We start from the raw sequence: 16,010 nt of genomic DNA on the forward strand, positions 1-16,010 counted from the left end.
ATAATGAAGTACTAAGTGGAAATACAGAGATAATGTGTGGACACAGAAAGAAGAAAAAATATCTTATTTTTCTTGGAAACTGCCTTCCATACTCTGTTCTGTTTATGTCACACACACACACACACTCACACACAAACACACACACACACAAAGATGGAAACTGCCTTCCATACTCTGTTCTGTTTATTTCACACGCACACACACACACACACACATAGTGTGACGTGTCAATTTTGCTGTCTGAAGACAATAATATGTACCAGAGAAATTTACAAATGATACAATGATATGATACATATTTACAATGTGTCAAGTAAATGTTTCAAATTTCATTTAGTAAGCAACCAATATTGGTTTTTAATTTGTTTAATTTTTAATGTGTTTTTGGCGCTTAGAAGTGTAAAAATGTCCTGCTGTGTAACCGTCTGAAAGCATGCTAATAGAGATTTAGCAAAAATTGCCAAATATAGAATGTTAGTATGTCTCATGAATATTAAATCATTTTATATTCATGGGTTCTTATAGGATATTACGTTAACCTATTGTCCTTCAGTGTAACTCCTGGAAAAGGTAGAGAATAAACAAATATTTTCAAAATTTCTATTTCAGTAGTTTTACAAGCTAATCATTTTACATATATGGCCTAATTATTGCCTGATAAAGTAGGATTTGATTGAAATAAAATCTGGTGTAACTGCAAAATGTCATTCACTGTAACCAAATGTACTGGTCATACCAAGGTGTCCACATGGTTACACCGAAGGACTTCAGCCATGAAATCTGAATTTAACACATTCATTGATTTGCTTACTCATCAAATTGTTATGAAAGCCTATTTTAGTTACTTTTTTATTAATAGTCAGTATTATAGTTTTATGTACTATTTTCATCACAATTCAGCCCCTACTGTTGACTATACTGAGAACACACAAGAGTCCTCATTACAGAATGTGTCACAAGAAAAACAGCTTTCATCTGTAGCCTTCTCAACCTCCAATATTCAAAATGCAATCAAAATAAATTAAAATAGTTAAAATAAACTGCAGAGGGAAAATAATTACCTTAGGAGCAAAGTGAAAATACTTCCAAAACAACTGGCAGATCCTTAAAGAATTATTCAGGAATGATAAAAAATAAGTGTAAAAGAAGGCTTTAAGTGAGCAAAAAGAGGGAACAAAAAGTTGCTCAGCAGTAAAAGTGATGGAATTTCTCTCCTAGGATGAAATGCTGAATGTTACCTGGTATGAAAAATCTAAATTGAAAATGTCAGAGCAAGTGCTGATAAAATTGCTAAAGCCAGCTAAATGTTCATTATATGCCTTGGAGTGGTTAGGCCATTCTGACTCTCTAATCTCTCTATGAAAGCATCAGCTCAACTAGATTCATCAGGCAGAATAATCTGGAAATCTTAAAAACGTTCTGTAATTATTCACATGGATCATATCTTCCTATAACGAAACAAAAAGAAGAATGCATATGTAAATATAATTGTATGCTTGTTTAGAACTACGCAACATTAATTACTTACATAATTAATTACAGTTCATATAAGGAAATCAGTCGATTTAAATAAATTAATTAGGCCCATATCTATGGATTTCAAGTCTTGAGGTAGCATGCAATTGGCCTGCTGACTGCAGGAATGTCTACCAGAGCTGCACTGATGAACTTCCATGAGATGGTTTCTGACTGTTTGTGCAGAAAGTCTTTGGTTGTGCAAACCCACAGTTTCATCACCTGTCTGGTCTGAGACGATCCCGCAGATGAAGAAGCTGGATGTGGAGTCCTGGGTTGGCGTGGTTTGCTCTGAGGCTGGCTGGCAGTGCTGCCAAATTCTCTAAAACGATGTTGGAGGTGGCTTATGGCAGAGAAATAAACATTCAATTCTCTGGCAACAGCTCTGGTGGCCATACCTGCAGTCAGCCTGCCAATTGCGGGATCCCTCAATCAGGGACATCTGTGGCATTTTAGAATGGCCTTTTATTGTCCCCAGCCCAAGATGCACCCGTGTAATGACCATGGTGTGTCAGATTCTTGATCTGCCACACCTGTCAGGTGGATGGATTACCTTGGAAAAGGAGAAATGCTCACTAACAGGGATATAAACAAAATTGTGCACAACATTTTAGACAAATACGTTTTTTGTACATATGGAACATGTCTGGGATATTTTATTTCAGCTCATGAAACATGGGACCAACATTTTAAATGCGGCGTTTATTTTTTGTTCAGTATAGATACATTTAATCGTATCTTAATAAGTGCAGAAAACTGATCATGTATGTGGATTAATTATTCTCAAAAAAAGTTGCATGTACACTGATACTTTTAATGTTTGAAATTTAAGAATCAAGCAAAAAACTATGAAATTGAGATCTGATCCAATATATAAAGAATAAACCAAACATACTATGTGCATTTTTTCTTGAATGACAATGACCCAAAACACACAGCCAAGGCAACAAAGGAGTGGCTCAAGAAGAAGCACATTAAGGTCCTGGAGTGGCCTAGCCAGTCTCCAGACCTTAATCCCATAGAAAATCTGTGGAGGGAGCTGAAGGTTCAAGTTGCCAAACGTCAGCCTCTAAACCTTAATGACTTGGAGAGGATCTGCAAAGAGGAGTGGGACAAAATCCCTCCTGAGATGTGTGCAAACCTGGTGGCCAACTACAAGAAACGTCTGACCTCTGTGATTGCCAACAAGGGTTTTGCCACCAAGTACTAAGTCGAAGGGGTCAAATACTTATTTCCCTCATTAACATGCAAATCAATTTATAACTTTTTTGAAATGCATGTTTCTGGATTTTTTTGTTGTTATTCTGTCTCTCACTGTTAAAATACACCTACCATTAAAATTATAGACTGATCATTTCTTTGTCAGTGGGCAAACGTACAAAATCAGCAGGGAATCAAGTACTTTTTTCCCTCACTGTAGATATATGCACTTGATACTTGATTTTTTTTTTTAACAGCCTATATAACCAACATTCATTGTGGCGAGAAGTTCAGACACAAACACATTAACAGCATTGCAACATTACCTCCGAATAATAAAAAAACGAAATTGAGATTTGAGAGTCAAACTTCATCTTACAATGTATTGTAGTGGCACTGCGCGAAGGGTAAGCGGCGCAACTGCTTACCGGCTAGCAGCCTTCAAAAATGCAAATATGGGCTAATTTAATGTGTTAATGCAAGACACACATTCTGGTACCTGCACTGGAAGTAGCTTAAACTATAGACATACATTACCCACATCGCATTACCGCGTCCTCGGCAGGTATCGGGTTATTCCTGTAACTGAGCTCATCCCCTAAATAATGCATTTGCGTCGATGTGCGGTATTTAATCAATTTCACCACCTCTTAATTACTCTGGACAGCTCAGCTACACCGTACTTTTAAAGTAACAGATCCAACAGGAGGGCTGTACGAAAACGGTCCACTCCAGATTAACGTGCAAGTTGCAAACTCTGAAATGCGAATGAAGCGTGAAATGTGAGTGTAAGTGAACACAAACGCAACGTTGCTGCAATGTAACAATGTTCAGTATAGTTAGCCTCCCTAGTACACCACTTCTGTACTTCCGCCACCCGTGTTGTGTAGATTTTTATGACCTTAAAAAAAAAAAAAAGCAGGCTGCTGATGATAAGGTTCATCCCACGCTAAGAAACACTGCCAACCCCCCTACAACTGCCTGTACCATTTATATGGTCCTGGAAAGGAGAGGTGCGCTGATCCGGTCCAGCCCAGCCTCTGTGTCTCGGCTGCTTGAGCACTGTGGCCGGCTGCTGCTGCTGCCGCTGCCCGGGGACCATGGACGAGAAGCACCAGGAGGGAAGCGCCTGCGAGCAAGAGGCGCTGTCCTACCAGAAGAGGATCTGGAAGAATCTGCAGGAGAAGACCAAGCCTTTCCTGAGCTCCAAGACAGGCTCCGAGCGCCGCAGTGCAGAAGGAAAGAGGGAGACGGGCAAATGGATGTTCATGAGGAAGAAGAAGCAAGTCCTGGACCGCGTCTTTTCCTCCTCCCAGCCCAACCTCTGCTGCTCGGCTGCGGTGCGTCTCGACAGGGACAAGTCCCTGTGCTGTACGCCGGAGCCCGGCTGCAGTAAACCGGCGTCAGGGCTGAAGCAAGTCGGACCCAGAGATGCGGAGAGCGCCGGCTTGTCCAAGCAGACGGTGGCGGGACGCGGCAGCCCGAAGCCCGCAGTATCTCATCTCGTCCTGTCCCACCAAAAAAGCTCCTCTCTGGGGTCGGCATGCTTCGAGAGGCTGGTGGAGCCGGCTGGGGGCGAAACGGAGGAGCACAGGAGGATGAACGCCAGCGATTCTGTAAGTAAATCATCTTTTAAAACTCTTGCTTAGTATTTATCATGCGTGGTTTTTAAAAAACGGCGACACACACCATGTATTTTATATTTTATATTAAATCGATGCCATTGTCCATTTCCGCACATGCCTCTCAACATAGTTGTGTAAGGAAATGACAGGTCGGGTAGTCAGTAAGTAAGCATGCTTACTGGAGAAAATCAAACACACATCGCCGCGTTATTTTATTACCTGTCTCGAAGCTGTGAGGGGGTACAATTTGTTCATGCATAGTGGTGACCTACTAAGGACACAGAAACCGTTTTTTCTGACTTGGATCCATGCAAACATACTTAGATCTGCATTCCTAAATTGCTCAAAATGAGAACTTAAGGCTGGCATGTGCATGTATTTGAGTGACTGACAAGTTTTGTAAATAGTCTGGTGTCACTGTATTTATACAGAACTCTGAACTCTTTCTTAAAAATGGAATAAATTAGGGAAAACAAGCAAGGAAGTTTTAATGCAGGAAATATTATTATTAGCATTATTATTTTTATTTCTTGGCAGACGCACTTATCCAGGGCGACTTACAACTTAAGTGCAAAAATATTAACTCATACTTTAGTACGTTACAGTCAATGAGCTAAGAACCTATGGTATTTAGGTTGATGTTAAATATGTATTTATTTGAAAAGGAAAAAAAAAATACACTGGATTAAGGGGTGATATGCGCTTTTAAGATATGATGTAAGAGTGTTTATTGTACAGTGTCTTCTGTTCTAATTTGCATATCCATAAACCATATAGTAGCTTCTGCAACAGAGTGCAATTTGATTTCCCTTAAAAAACATGCATGCTATACAGTCAGGTCCATAAATATTTGGACAGTGACACAATTGTCATCATTTTGGCTCAGTATGCCACCACAATGGATTTGAAACTCACAATTCAATTCATTATTATGTTAGTTTGTCCAAATACTTTTGGGCCCCTAAAGTTGGGTGTTATAAAAAATGGGTATTATTTCTACATCCTTCACCCAATTTGGATGTAACTACCCTCAACTTAAAGATGAAAGTCTACACTTAAAGCACATCTTGATTGTTTCCTTTCAAATCCATTGTGGTGGCGTACAGAGCCGAAATGATGACAGTTGCGTCACTGTCCAAATATTTATGGACCTAACTGTACAGATACCTTTGTAACTGGATATTTTGTGACTAATTTTATGCTACATGAGGATTGCAACGATCATTTACGTGAATGCAATGTTACAGCACCCTACAACACAAGCATATTCTGTAACGATGTTATTTAGCAGCTGGCAGAAGCCATTGTATTTATTGGCATGCATAGCTGAAATGATTTAGATCAGGATACGGAGGCATACAGAAATAAGTGGCTTCATGGACATGTACCGGATCAGACATGTCATGTGTTTGATCATTTCAGTTAATGTCTGGTATGGCAGAAAACAGATTGCCAGACTAAACTGTTATGTTTAGTGTATGAGTGGATTTATATAAGTCTTAAGTTATCAAGTTATTCAAGATTATTAAATTGATTATTATAGGAATAATGCTCAGTTGTATTGTACTTTAATTGCCACCTCTTCCCTTGCTCTTTCATAAGGAAACACATCTCTTCCTCCTCAGGTACTGTGTAAACTTCAGTGTCTTGAGTGTGGGGGTGAAGTTTGTAAGAACTGATACAGCCTGTTTTCTCAGCATAATTGTTAAAGTCACAGAAAAATGTACTTTGTTAGGAGTAACTGACTTAACAGATATGTTTTGGATATTGCACTTATTATTTTATTTAAATTAGTTGCTTAACAGGCTGAAGACAACCTACATGTTTTTTTTCTCAGTCATTTTTTTCTTTTTTTGTGTGAGTTTTGTTTGAATGTGAGAATCAGCTCCTAACATGTTTCATAATACTGTGCTGCTATCAGTCATATTTCCATCCCTGACAAAAGCAGCTTTTTAAGACTACAGTGTGATGTTCAGTTCGTCAGTAATACTTGATAATATGATGATTGTGTTCATTTAATGTGGGCCGTGCAAATGCTAATGATGCAAATAATTGGTGGAGCTATGCAGTTGTGGAACTCCGAGGCCTAGTCTGTTTGAATGTAAATTACAGTAACTCCTGGTCTGCTTTACATTTCAGTTCAAAGTTGTCAGTACTTAGCATACAGTGTTGGATGCTGTTTGTGACACATAGATGTGAGATTTCATCATCATCCAGGTTCTTATGTGTGCAAACACCAGTTGGTATTTTGGAGAAATTAAACATTTTCAGTCTTTGCCAAGTCTGGTCATGACTGTGGTGGCATGTTTGTGATGTTCTTGTGTAGTAGCTCAATAGCTGACTTGATGCATCAGTTTAAAATATTTAAACACAGATCTCATGAGCAGGAGGTTGGGCACAGGAATTATTTATTCAGTAATTCAAGTAGGCTATATCCTACGTTATCATCTTGATTTTTTTAATTTGGATTTGGTTTGACCAGTGTTATTAATTATCCCTAATAAATATGAACACAGCAGAGGCTAATATACACTATTGATTTTGTGGCATGCTGGCATGCTTTTGAGGCAGTAGTTAGCTTATTTTTTTCCTGTTTCTGATTTTGTTATGCACATATTTTGACTGCCTTTGCTTCTAAATTCACCAGAGACCTGAGCTGAAATCTCATTCTACATCATCCCTTTTCTCTATCTTAGTCAACAATTAAACAGGTCTTTAAGACACAATTGCAACATGTTTATAGAACTTATATAATTTCCTTCAAAGGAAATGACTGAATGAGATCCTTGGATTGATAAGGTGCTAGAAACCAAACCAGCAAAATGGGTTAAATAGCTTCCTCTTGTCTATATATCCAGCGAGTACATTAAAAATGTCATTCAGTCTATGGAAATGGAGGAAATTGGGGAGACTGATTTTTTTTAGCACACTCATGTGTGCAATCACTGTGCAATTCCTCCAATGTTTCAGTAGTAGAAGTCTTCTGTTTCAGGCCCTCTTTCTCAGTTTCTCTCTCTTTGTCTCTCTCTCTTGCTTCCTTACTAACTCACTCAAAGCCTGTACTTCAGTGACACTCAGCTGCTGCAGCTATCAGTTTCTTCCTGAATGCCTTGAAATATTTAACATATACATGGAGCCTTCTCCTCAGAATCTGCTGGGGGTGGGGCTTGGCCAATTGTCAACCTAAAACAACTTTCACATCATTGCTGCCTAAAGTTCTATGCATGTTTTTGTGTAGAAGAGCTGGGGAGCTGGGATAACTACATCCAAATAGGGGTGGGTGATATATCGAGTTTTTGCGATATATTCGATATATTATTTTGTGCAAAATACAAAAAATGCGAGTATTGAATTTCTGGAATGTGGAAGGAGTAACACAATGTTTTTATACAGCCAATCACGTTGCAGGAAAATGCTTGTCAAGCATTTTTTATGCAGTCAATCACCTCCAAAGAGGAGGGACCTTGTGTTAATTAATTATTTGAATTACACACTAAAAACAGAAGTGAATACAGATTTATATATATTCGGGGTATTCCTGGAGCACTATTCAGGCTGTGTGAAAAATAACAACAACAAAAATAAACGTTAAAGCACAAGCACACGTTCCATCCCGCTCTATCGCAAAAACTCGATATATCACCCAGCTCTAATTTCATTCTAACAAGAGTTTTTGGGCTCTGTTTTAAGACATTTGCCTTGCTAATGCACCAACAGGTAAAAACGATTAAAACTGTTAAGATTTTTACTTTTTTTTTAAGTATTAAAAAGTTAACATCATCATTGTAACTCAAATTTGTATTCAAAATTTAGATTTTACGGTTGGTCGCATTCAAATATATTAATCTTGATCTTGACAGGCTTGGTCTTGGTCTTGGTCTGGGTCTGGGGCACCTTGTGTTGTCTCCATCTTAGCCTCACACAGAATGCAATAACTGTTCTGGTCCTGTTGGCCATAACTGTTGGCTATGCCAGAATAAGCAGATTTTTGACTGGATAATGATATGGAAGAGCACTGGTACTGGAACTCAGAAACCTACAGTACTAATGCTGGGCTTTGCTTCTGAGTGAGCTGTATGTTGATCGATTGCAGGCGTATTTTGCTGTTGATTCAGACCCAGCCTGGTACTGTGCCTAGGAACAATCTCTGATTCAGCCTCAAATTGTATAGTATGGTATAGTATGGAATAGCTTTGGAGTTGCACAGTTATCTGGTCATCAAGAATGAAAATTAGCTGATTTCCATTATTTCACTCATCAGAAATGCCTTCAAAGGGAACCTTTATGTCGACCCTTACGAGCAAAGAGTGACCGGCTTAAAACTGAAGAATGCATCAGCATATGAAGTCAGCATAAGTTAAAGTTATGAAACAGTTTTAAACAACAGGTAATGATTTGAGCTCACATCAAACTCTCAAGATTTTGAATCCTAATGAGGTTTTCCTCAATCAAGGTGAAATAGATTAAGTTCTTCTGACTCATCTGGATATAACACACCTGTCTATCCAGGGATAACTGTGCTGGGTCCTCTCTTGAGTCATCTTTTTATTGTGTGACTTGGTGACCAGACATGGATACAGTAACTTAAGTTAAGGCACACCTGGGTATTATACAGGAAGCCTCAGTTCAGTTTGATGCATATATCTTTCATTGTTTCCATAGTTGTCATAGTTGTCTGGGTGAAGACATTGATATGGGTGATAAATTGTCATAAAGTATGTGTGCTGTTTTCATGCAACATCTGTTTTTTCTGTGCCGTTCACACAAACGGCCAACTAGGACAGGAATTGCAGAGAATCTGCTCAGACTTTGGAAAGTTTGTGTGTTGTGTCCAGGGTTGGGAAGCGGGTATAATGGAAGCTGCTAGTCAGCATCCCAGCTAGTAACACACAGTTCTACAACTGTGGCCATTGTAGCAAGATTGTGTGTTAGCAGGGATTTAATAGTGGAAGTACAGGCAATTGATAACTTTCAAAGAAAGAAAATGGAACAAATATTAAGTGCAATACAAGATGTGCGACCACAGGACAATGTACTATGTGCTTCCAAGGACTCAAATTCAGATCTAAAAAAAAGGTAAGATTTTATTTTTTAAATGTGTGCAACTGTAGTAATACAATGCTAGAGATGCAAGTAGAAAATATGCATTTTTATAAAAATTATAATAAATACGATTTAACAATTACATATTTTTACAAAAGCATAATAATAAGCGAAATGGCAGCACAGGCATAGTATAACCAAAAACGTTATCGATAGTTTGTATTTGCAGTAATAAATTATCCTATCGAAATGTAAGATAAATCCATGTAAATTACAAATAGTTCCTGTGCATCCTAGCTGGTTCTGTGACCTTAACAATGAAAGACTTATTATAATACCAAAATAACATCATACAACGTGTTTATAGTCTAAAACAAAACAAACCAACACAAACTCAATAAACTAGTCCTACGTGGTAGGAAGTAACCCTCCAACCCTGGTTGTGTCCTAGGCCTAGTCCATGTCCTGAGTCCCATCTTATTGATGTCGAGGCTGATCCCAGGAAAACATACTGTATCCATTTTTTATTTTATTCAGCATCAGAGAGGAGTAAAGCATACAAGAAGCAGATTTCTCTGCATGGCTGTACCTGTGGCTTAATCTGGCAGCACAAACCAGGGAAAAGAGTTTAGTGGTGAGATTAGGCAATTTAAATTATGTCATCACCTGGAGAGAGAGTGAAAGAGATAGAGAGAGAAAATTGTCTCAGATCATCAGTTAGTGTTTTTATATGATTGGGCATGACGTAGTGCTGTTGCTATCAAGAGCAAGAACATACAGAAAACCAGCAGACAGATAAACATGTCATTTCCTGCTGACTGAAACTGCACAGTGCTATTAGCTCACCAGATGACGGGAAGTGCTCCTGCAAGATGATTATGGATTGCAAGATAACACCCAAGTTTTGTCACAGCTGCTGTCAATATTTAGATGTGTAAAACATATTTTTGTCATATGAAATGCCATTCTGTAAGTTTCATAATGCATGCTTAAAAATAGCTTATAATGCACATTATTTTCTTTGTGTTCAGTTTTATTTTTAAATGAGATGCATAAGCATGACAATTATCTTGATTATTATACTGATCTGCTGAGGGATCCACTGCTGAGACAGAATAGGAGAATTTAATGCTGTAGTCTTACTAAAACACCCATTACTAATTTATTTCTCTGCTGATGAAAACAAAACTCCCAATCCTTGTGATTTAGCCCTCTACTTTTAATACATGTAAATTCATTTAAATATACATATGTCCTTCTTCCAGTAGGTTTGCATGATTAGAGGACTTTAAGCCTCTGCAACTGGATCTCAGGGATTACATAAATCTCCATTACAATCATGCTGATTTGTCTGTAAATATCTCAAGTAATGTGATGTTACTGATGTTGTCAAAACTGGGTAGTTTCATACATGGAAGATTTCAGGATTTCATTTCTGTCATTGCACTGCTAGGAGGGGGGGAAGCTGACTGAAGATTATTAGACATGCTTGGTGTCAGTTTTTCAATAACTCTTCCTAGGATTCCAGTCACTGAATCTTTAAAAAAAGTGCTTGGTAAATTGCTTTGTTGATCAAGTCACTTATGAGTAAGTTATGATGCTGAAGACTATTGAAAGTTGTTTTTCAATTGGTTTTCCCACCTCCCGGTTCTTCTCTCTGTACTAACTTATTTGCAATGGAACCTGCTGACTTTCCCAGTTAGTGCTGATCTACATAGCAGGGTAGGTCTCAACATGTTGGGTAGCTCAGGGCTATACTTTTATTTATTTTTTAAATCACGTACACCCTCAGCAATTATGGTATTGTAAGAAACCCTGTTGTGTGTGATTCTGTAATACCACTAGGCTATAGTAAGCAGGGGCTGAAAATGAAGACCTCGCTCAAAACTTGTTCACATGCAGACATTTTTTTTTTTTATAATGGGATATATCCATTAACTTATTCTATATATAATTTCTTATTCTTGTTCTTGCCAAATTGATAAGCTGTGTTGCTTTTTTAGTGTTTCTTCAAAGCTGTATTCATTAATGCAAAGTTTGTTAAATATAAAATATATACAAATTTCCTGTATGACACTTTGACTGTCTTATTTTTATATTATTTGCATATGAAAGGAGTTTTCATTGAAAAACTGCTTAATTAGTCTTAAGGTCTATGGTATGATTACTTAAGTTGTAGCAGGAATACCCTTATAATATCACAAATTGTATGATTTGAAACAGTCTTGAATATTCCATAAAGCATGCCAAAGTTTTCTTACTTTTTATTAACAAGAAAATCTATTCCTGCAATTTGTAAAATGTGTAAACGTAGATGCTAGATAATCTTCAAAATAAGTGTTTAGAGAATGTACTGGTCTATGTCTATGTAATGAGAAGGAAAACCCTTCTGGTTCTGGTTCTTATGTCTATTTGACATACATAGAGTTTTCCTCCAATAAAACCATTATAGTCTGACATTAAGTGGATACATTATTTACCATTTCAGTAATACAATGCTTTTAGTTGCTGGATAAGTGGATTTTGGGTGCAGCACTGTGCCATATTTCAACTCTTAAAAAATGAAACAAAATAAAAAACATCTTGTCCCTAGCAGAAGTAAACTAATTAAGGCTCTTTTTCCTGATATTTCATGGTATGGTATCATATTATATATGGTCTTTGGGGCTTTTATTGCTCTTGCAAATTTTTTCTTGTTATTTTATTGTTGGAGGAAAAATAGTATTTATATAGACACCTCAAAGCTGGAGTAGAGGTTGCAAGTTCCCAGTTGGAGAGCATCAGGAACTGGATATCAGATTCACTGCATCCTCTTGGCTCCTTTCACCAAATTCTGAAAAGCCCTGTCAGGAGTCAGACTAGACTGTTTAGTTAGCAGTGGAAGAAGAGAGCACAGGTGAGTTTGATTGGATTCATTTGGTAGAGCTGTGATCAATGGGGGGACAAAACTAATTTAAAAGTATTTCAAGAAAAATTCAAATGCATTTGACAACCAAATGTATTACATAGAAATGGATAGACACGTAGGCCTACACACCACTTCTTCTTCTTCATTTAAAAATATTTAAAAATCCACACTGTCTCTTCCACTTGACTAGGCTATGTCTCGTTTCTTCTTTGCTTTGTGAAAATACTCTCTGTGTTTAACATCAAGTCATAAATCTTGAGCCCAAGCTGAGCTGGTTCTTTTCTTGGATTTCTCCCAGAAGATAATTAAACGAAGACATTGATTTCTGTGTGACATACAAATGGTGAAAGAACTGTTGCTCAAACTGTGCACGGGTTTTAGAAGACTTAGAATAAGAATTATATTTAATGATACAAAAACATGTTTTTTGTTTTAGTAACAGGATCTCAGTATAGAGATCAATTAGTATGCCACTGCAGATCGTGATTGTTTACTACAGTAATTGTCGACAGTCATTTTGCAGTTTCCCATGTTACTCTGCTTGCTTACACCGAACTTTACTTTGCATTGCCGTATATATCCTGGTGTTTGACTCAGCAGACCTCTCTGTGCTTTACTTAGATTTCACCTTGCATTACTTAATTGCACTGTGCTTTTACAATGGTATGGCACAGTATACTGTTATTAGGAGCCAGAGCTCTGTGTGCAGGGTAGAGGAAGTAGCTTAGGAAATGTATCTGTGTCTGGTAGAAGGAAAAAACTTTCCAGCCACTTGGTATTTTTACCAGCCAAAGGCAAACATCACCAAAAATGCATGAGGGTGTGTAAATGTGTGTTGAACATGTTAAAAATCTGCATTTATTCAGGTAATTAATCAATCACTATAACAAAAGCTAATTGCACACCTGTATAGACTAGACGGGTGTGTATGAGGGAAAAGGATCTGGATAGAAAAAAACATGCTCCCACACAGTTTCTACTTGCAAGTGTTATAAGGTCGTTGATCAAAAAATTGCATTCTATTGAATTATAACACTTTTAAGTAGAGACAGTGTGCAGGAGCATTGTTTTCAAATTAATCACATATGAAATAACATGGCAGCTAATGGGGATCTGTATAAACACACTAAACTAACACAAGAGAAGTGGTATTATATGGTGACACATCATTGCTCTTCATACTCCTCTTCCTCTTCAGTGCTACTCCCTTCTCTGGGTCTCTTTACTTATCTCCTCCCACATTGATACTCCCTTCTATTGCCCATTAATTTTATATCTAATTATTCTTGCACTTTAATTATTTGTCTGTACTCCATGATTAGTAATGATTTGACTCAATTGCATGTCACATTGATGTAACTATTAACAGATTACTGCGTTTACCTCTTGCACTGTATGTTGTGCTTCTTGTTAGTTAATATTATTGCAATTAACACTAAAACAACTTTTTTTTTTCCTCTTACAATATTGTTTTCGTGACAGTGGCCCTAGGTAAGGACATAAAATTAATTAATAAATACATTTCAATAATAATAATAATAATAATGATAATAATGATTGCCTTTAGTAGTGCTAGTTATTTCTACTGATAATCTTTTATTTTCTTTCCTGTTCCAAAGTTGCCTTTTAAAAGCTGTTAGCAATTAGGCCTATCTTTTCCAGGATAGTAGGTGGTGTCTTACAGAGGAATGGAATGCCATAGGTTTAAAGTTGGCAATAGCAGTTGCGTCCTTTAGAGTTGTGTGGTACATCAGTGTCTTCTAAATAATCCAAGATGAGGCCCATTTGTAATAGAAAAAATGTTTGTACTTCACCACACCATACAATCTCATTAATGGCAAGTCAAATTAGGTTCACATTTTGCATAGGCAGGCGCCCTTCATCAGTCTATACATTTTGCATTTAATAAGAAAACAAAACGAAACATCAGTATTGGTTTGGAAGAGTTTGCATACTGCCATAGTTCTATCTTTTCAACCTGTCATGCTCTAAATATTTTTTTCTAGTTGCTCACTGATGTATTAAGAAAATATCTGGTGTGTAGGCAGTCTCAGATGATTGGGCATCTTCAATAATAATACCATAAAGTGTTAAACTTTCCTCTTCGCAGAACAGTTCTAATCGGTCTGTTGATTTCAAAATGAGACTGAATATTTGACATAAGTCTTCTCTTGAGCTGGAGGATACAGTTAAAATTTCTAGCAGATCATGCAGTGGGAATTTCCTGTTGACTACCAGCTTCTTGTTGGTAAGCTGTGGGATTGTTTGTAAGGTCAGGTCTTTAGAACCTCCTGTTGCCTGCAGGATGAAGCATTTTCTGCCCTTTACCTGGTCTGAAGATGTTTATATACTCTATATACTCAATGTTATTCTTGTAAAGAGCATTTGATCACTGCCAGCATTTCAATTAAAGATTACAAGATCTCTGAAGGCAGGGAGCCATGGCTGGAGATCAAAATCCCAACTCAAAAGCAGGCTTCTCATTTTCATCTGTGAAGGAAGAATACTTCACCAACATAGAATGGTCACTAGAGATTAGATGATTATGTTTTGTCAGTTCACTAAATGCAAGTCAGCAGCTCCTTTAAGTGGCAGAAGTAAGTCTGATTAATTTGGAAAGGGATGGTATATTTGCTCGTCTTTATTGTACACTAATGGAAAATTGTTGTGTCTGCAGAAAATTATTTCAAAGGAGTCAGTTTTAATTCCTGTTTTGCTACTTAATAGTAATAACAAAGCTTTGCTGGATGCTTAGGAGCTGTTGAATTCTAGCTGGAGAGAAGTTAAAAAGAGGAATTGCATAAAAATGAGGAATTAAATACACAATGATTTCAAGCGTTTAGTGTGGTATTCCAGTCCACACCTGCTGTATCATACATGTTGTTTTAATCTGCATGAATGACTTCAATTCTATAGCTGTTGCTTTTCTCTGAATAATTCAGGTTGATTCTGTTATATGGGTTTCTTTTCATGGTGTTAGTTGGTTTATGTAGTCCAGATAACTTCAGCTCTATTCTAGTGGCAAGCACCATTTAAGTCTAGATATTGGTCTTGATCCGTATTTCTCACATCTCAGTGATACATCAATTCAGGAATTATTTATTTTATTTCCAATGTGTGCAAAACAATTTCTGCATGTGCTGTATTCAAATGAGAAATAAACCTAATTTGTGTGGCAGATATTGTTATTCCATGATAGTTACTTTACGTTACCAATTTCTGTTTGTTCTGTTGGGTACTTTCTTGTGTGTTTTGCTGATACTGTAACCAGTTTGCTTTATTTTTGCATGTGACATTCTATATTAACTCAGACTCATTGTTCACAGCACATAAGTAACTTTTTGTGATGAGATGTAGACATATTTTTTTATATCTGTATTATCCTCCTCCACACCTGTGGTGGGTTATCCAGTGTGACTAAGCAGCTCCCATTCTCTTTCTTCCAGGTCCCTCTAGACAAAATATCTTAAAACTTAAAATATCACACAAAGAAAAAAGGCATACCTATGTCAAATACAAACTGACCTACTGAATTAACCCATGCAAGGCATCATTCTTTTCTTGTATTACTGAAGGAAAACATAGAGCAATGATATAAGATCTGTTAGCTCAAGAGAAAAACTGAAAAAACATAGCAGTGTTGCTGCAAGGTGGGTTAAATGAAGCCTGTCATTTTCCCCCACTTTTTCCACATAATAAAGACAATACATTTGGTTTGT

The 16,010-nt window shown here is 37.2% G+C and overlaps 1 protein-coding gene across 5 annotated transcripts in view; it reads left to right on the top strand.

Moving 5' to 3' along the window:
• Positions 1 to 3,644: 3,644 nt before the first annotated feature.
• mctp1a (multiple C2 domains, transmembrane 1a) overlaps positions 3,645 to 16,010 on the top strand; it is a 200,584-nt gene continuing 188,218 nt past the window's right edge. For all 5 annotated transcript variants that reach the window (XM_066711829.1, XM_066711833.1, XM_066711832.1 and 2 more), the window contains exon 1: positions 3,645 to 4,331. In XM_066711829.1, coding sequence (XP_066567926.1) covers positions 3,816 to 4,331 — 516 coding nt within the window. In that variant the 5' untranslated portion in view covers positions 3,645 to 3,815. The remainder of the gene's footprint in view (positions 4,332 to 16,010) is intronic.

This window comes from Amia ocellicauda, chromosome 8, assembly GCF_036373705.1.
Source record: "Amia ocellicauda isolate fAmiCal2 chromosome 8, fAmiCal2.hap1, whole genome shotgun sequence".
Classification (NCBI taxonomy): Eukaryota; Metazoa; Chordata; class Actinopteri; order Amiiformes; family Amiidae; genus Amia; species Amia ocellicauda.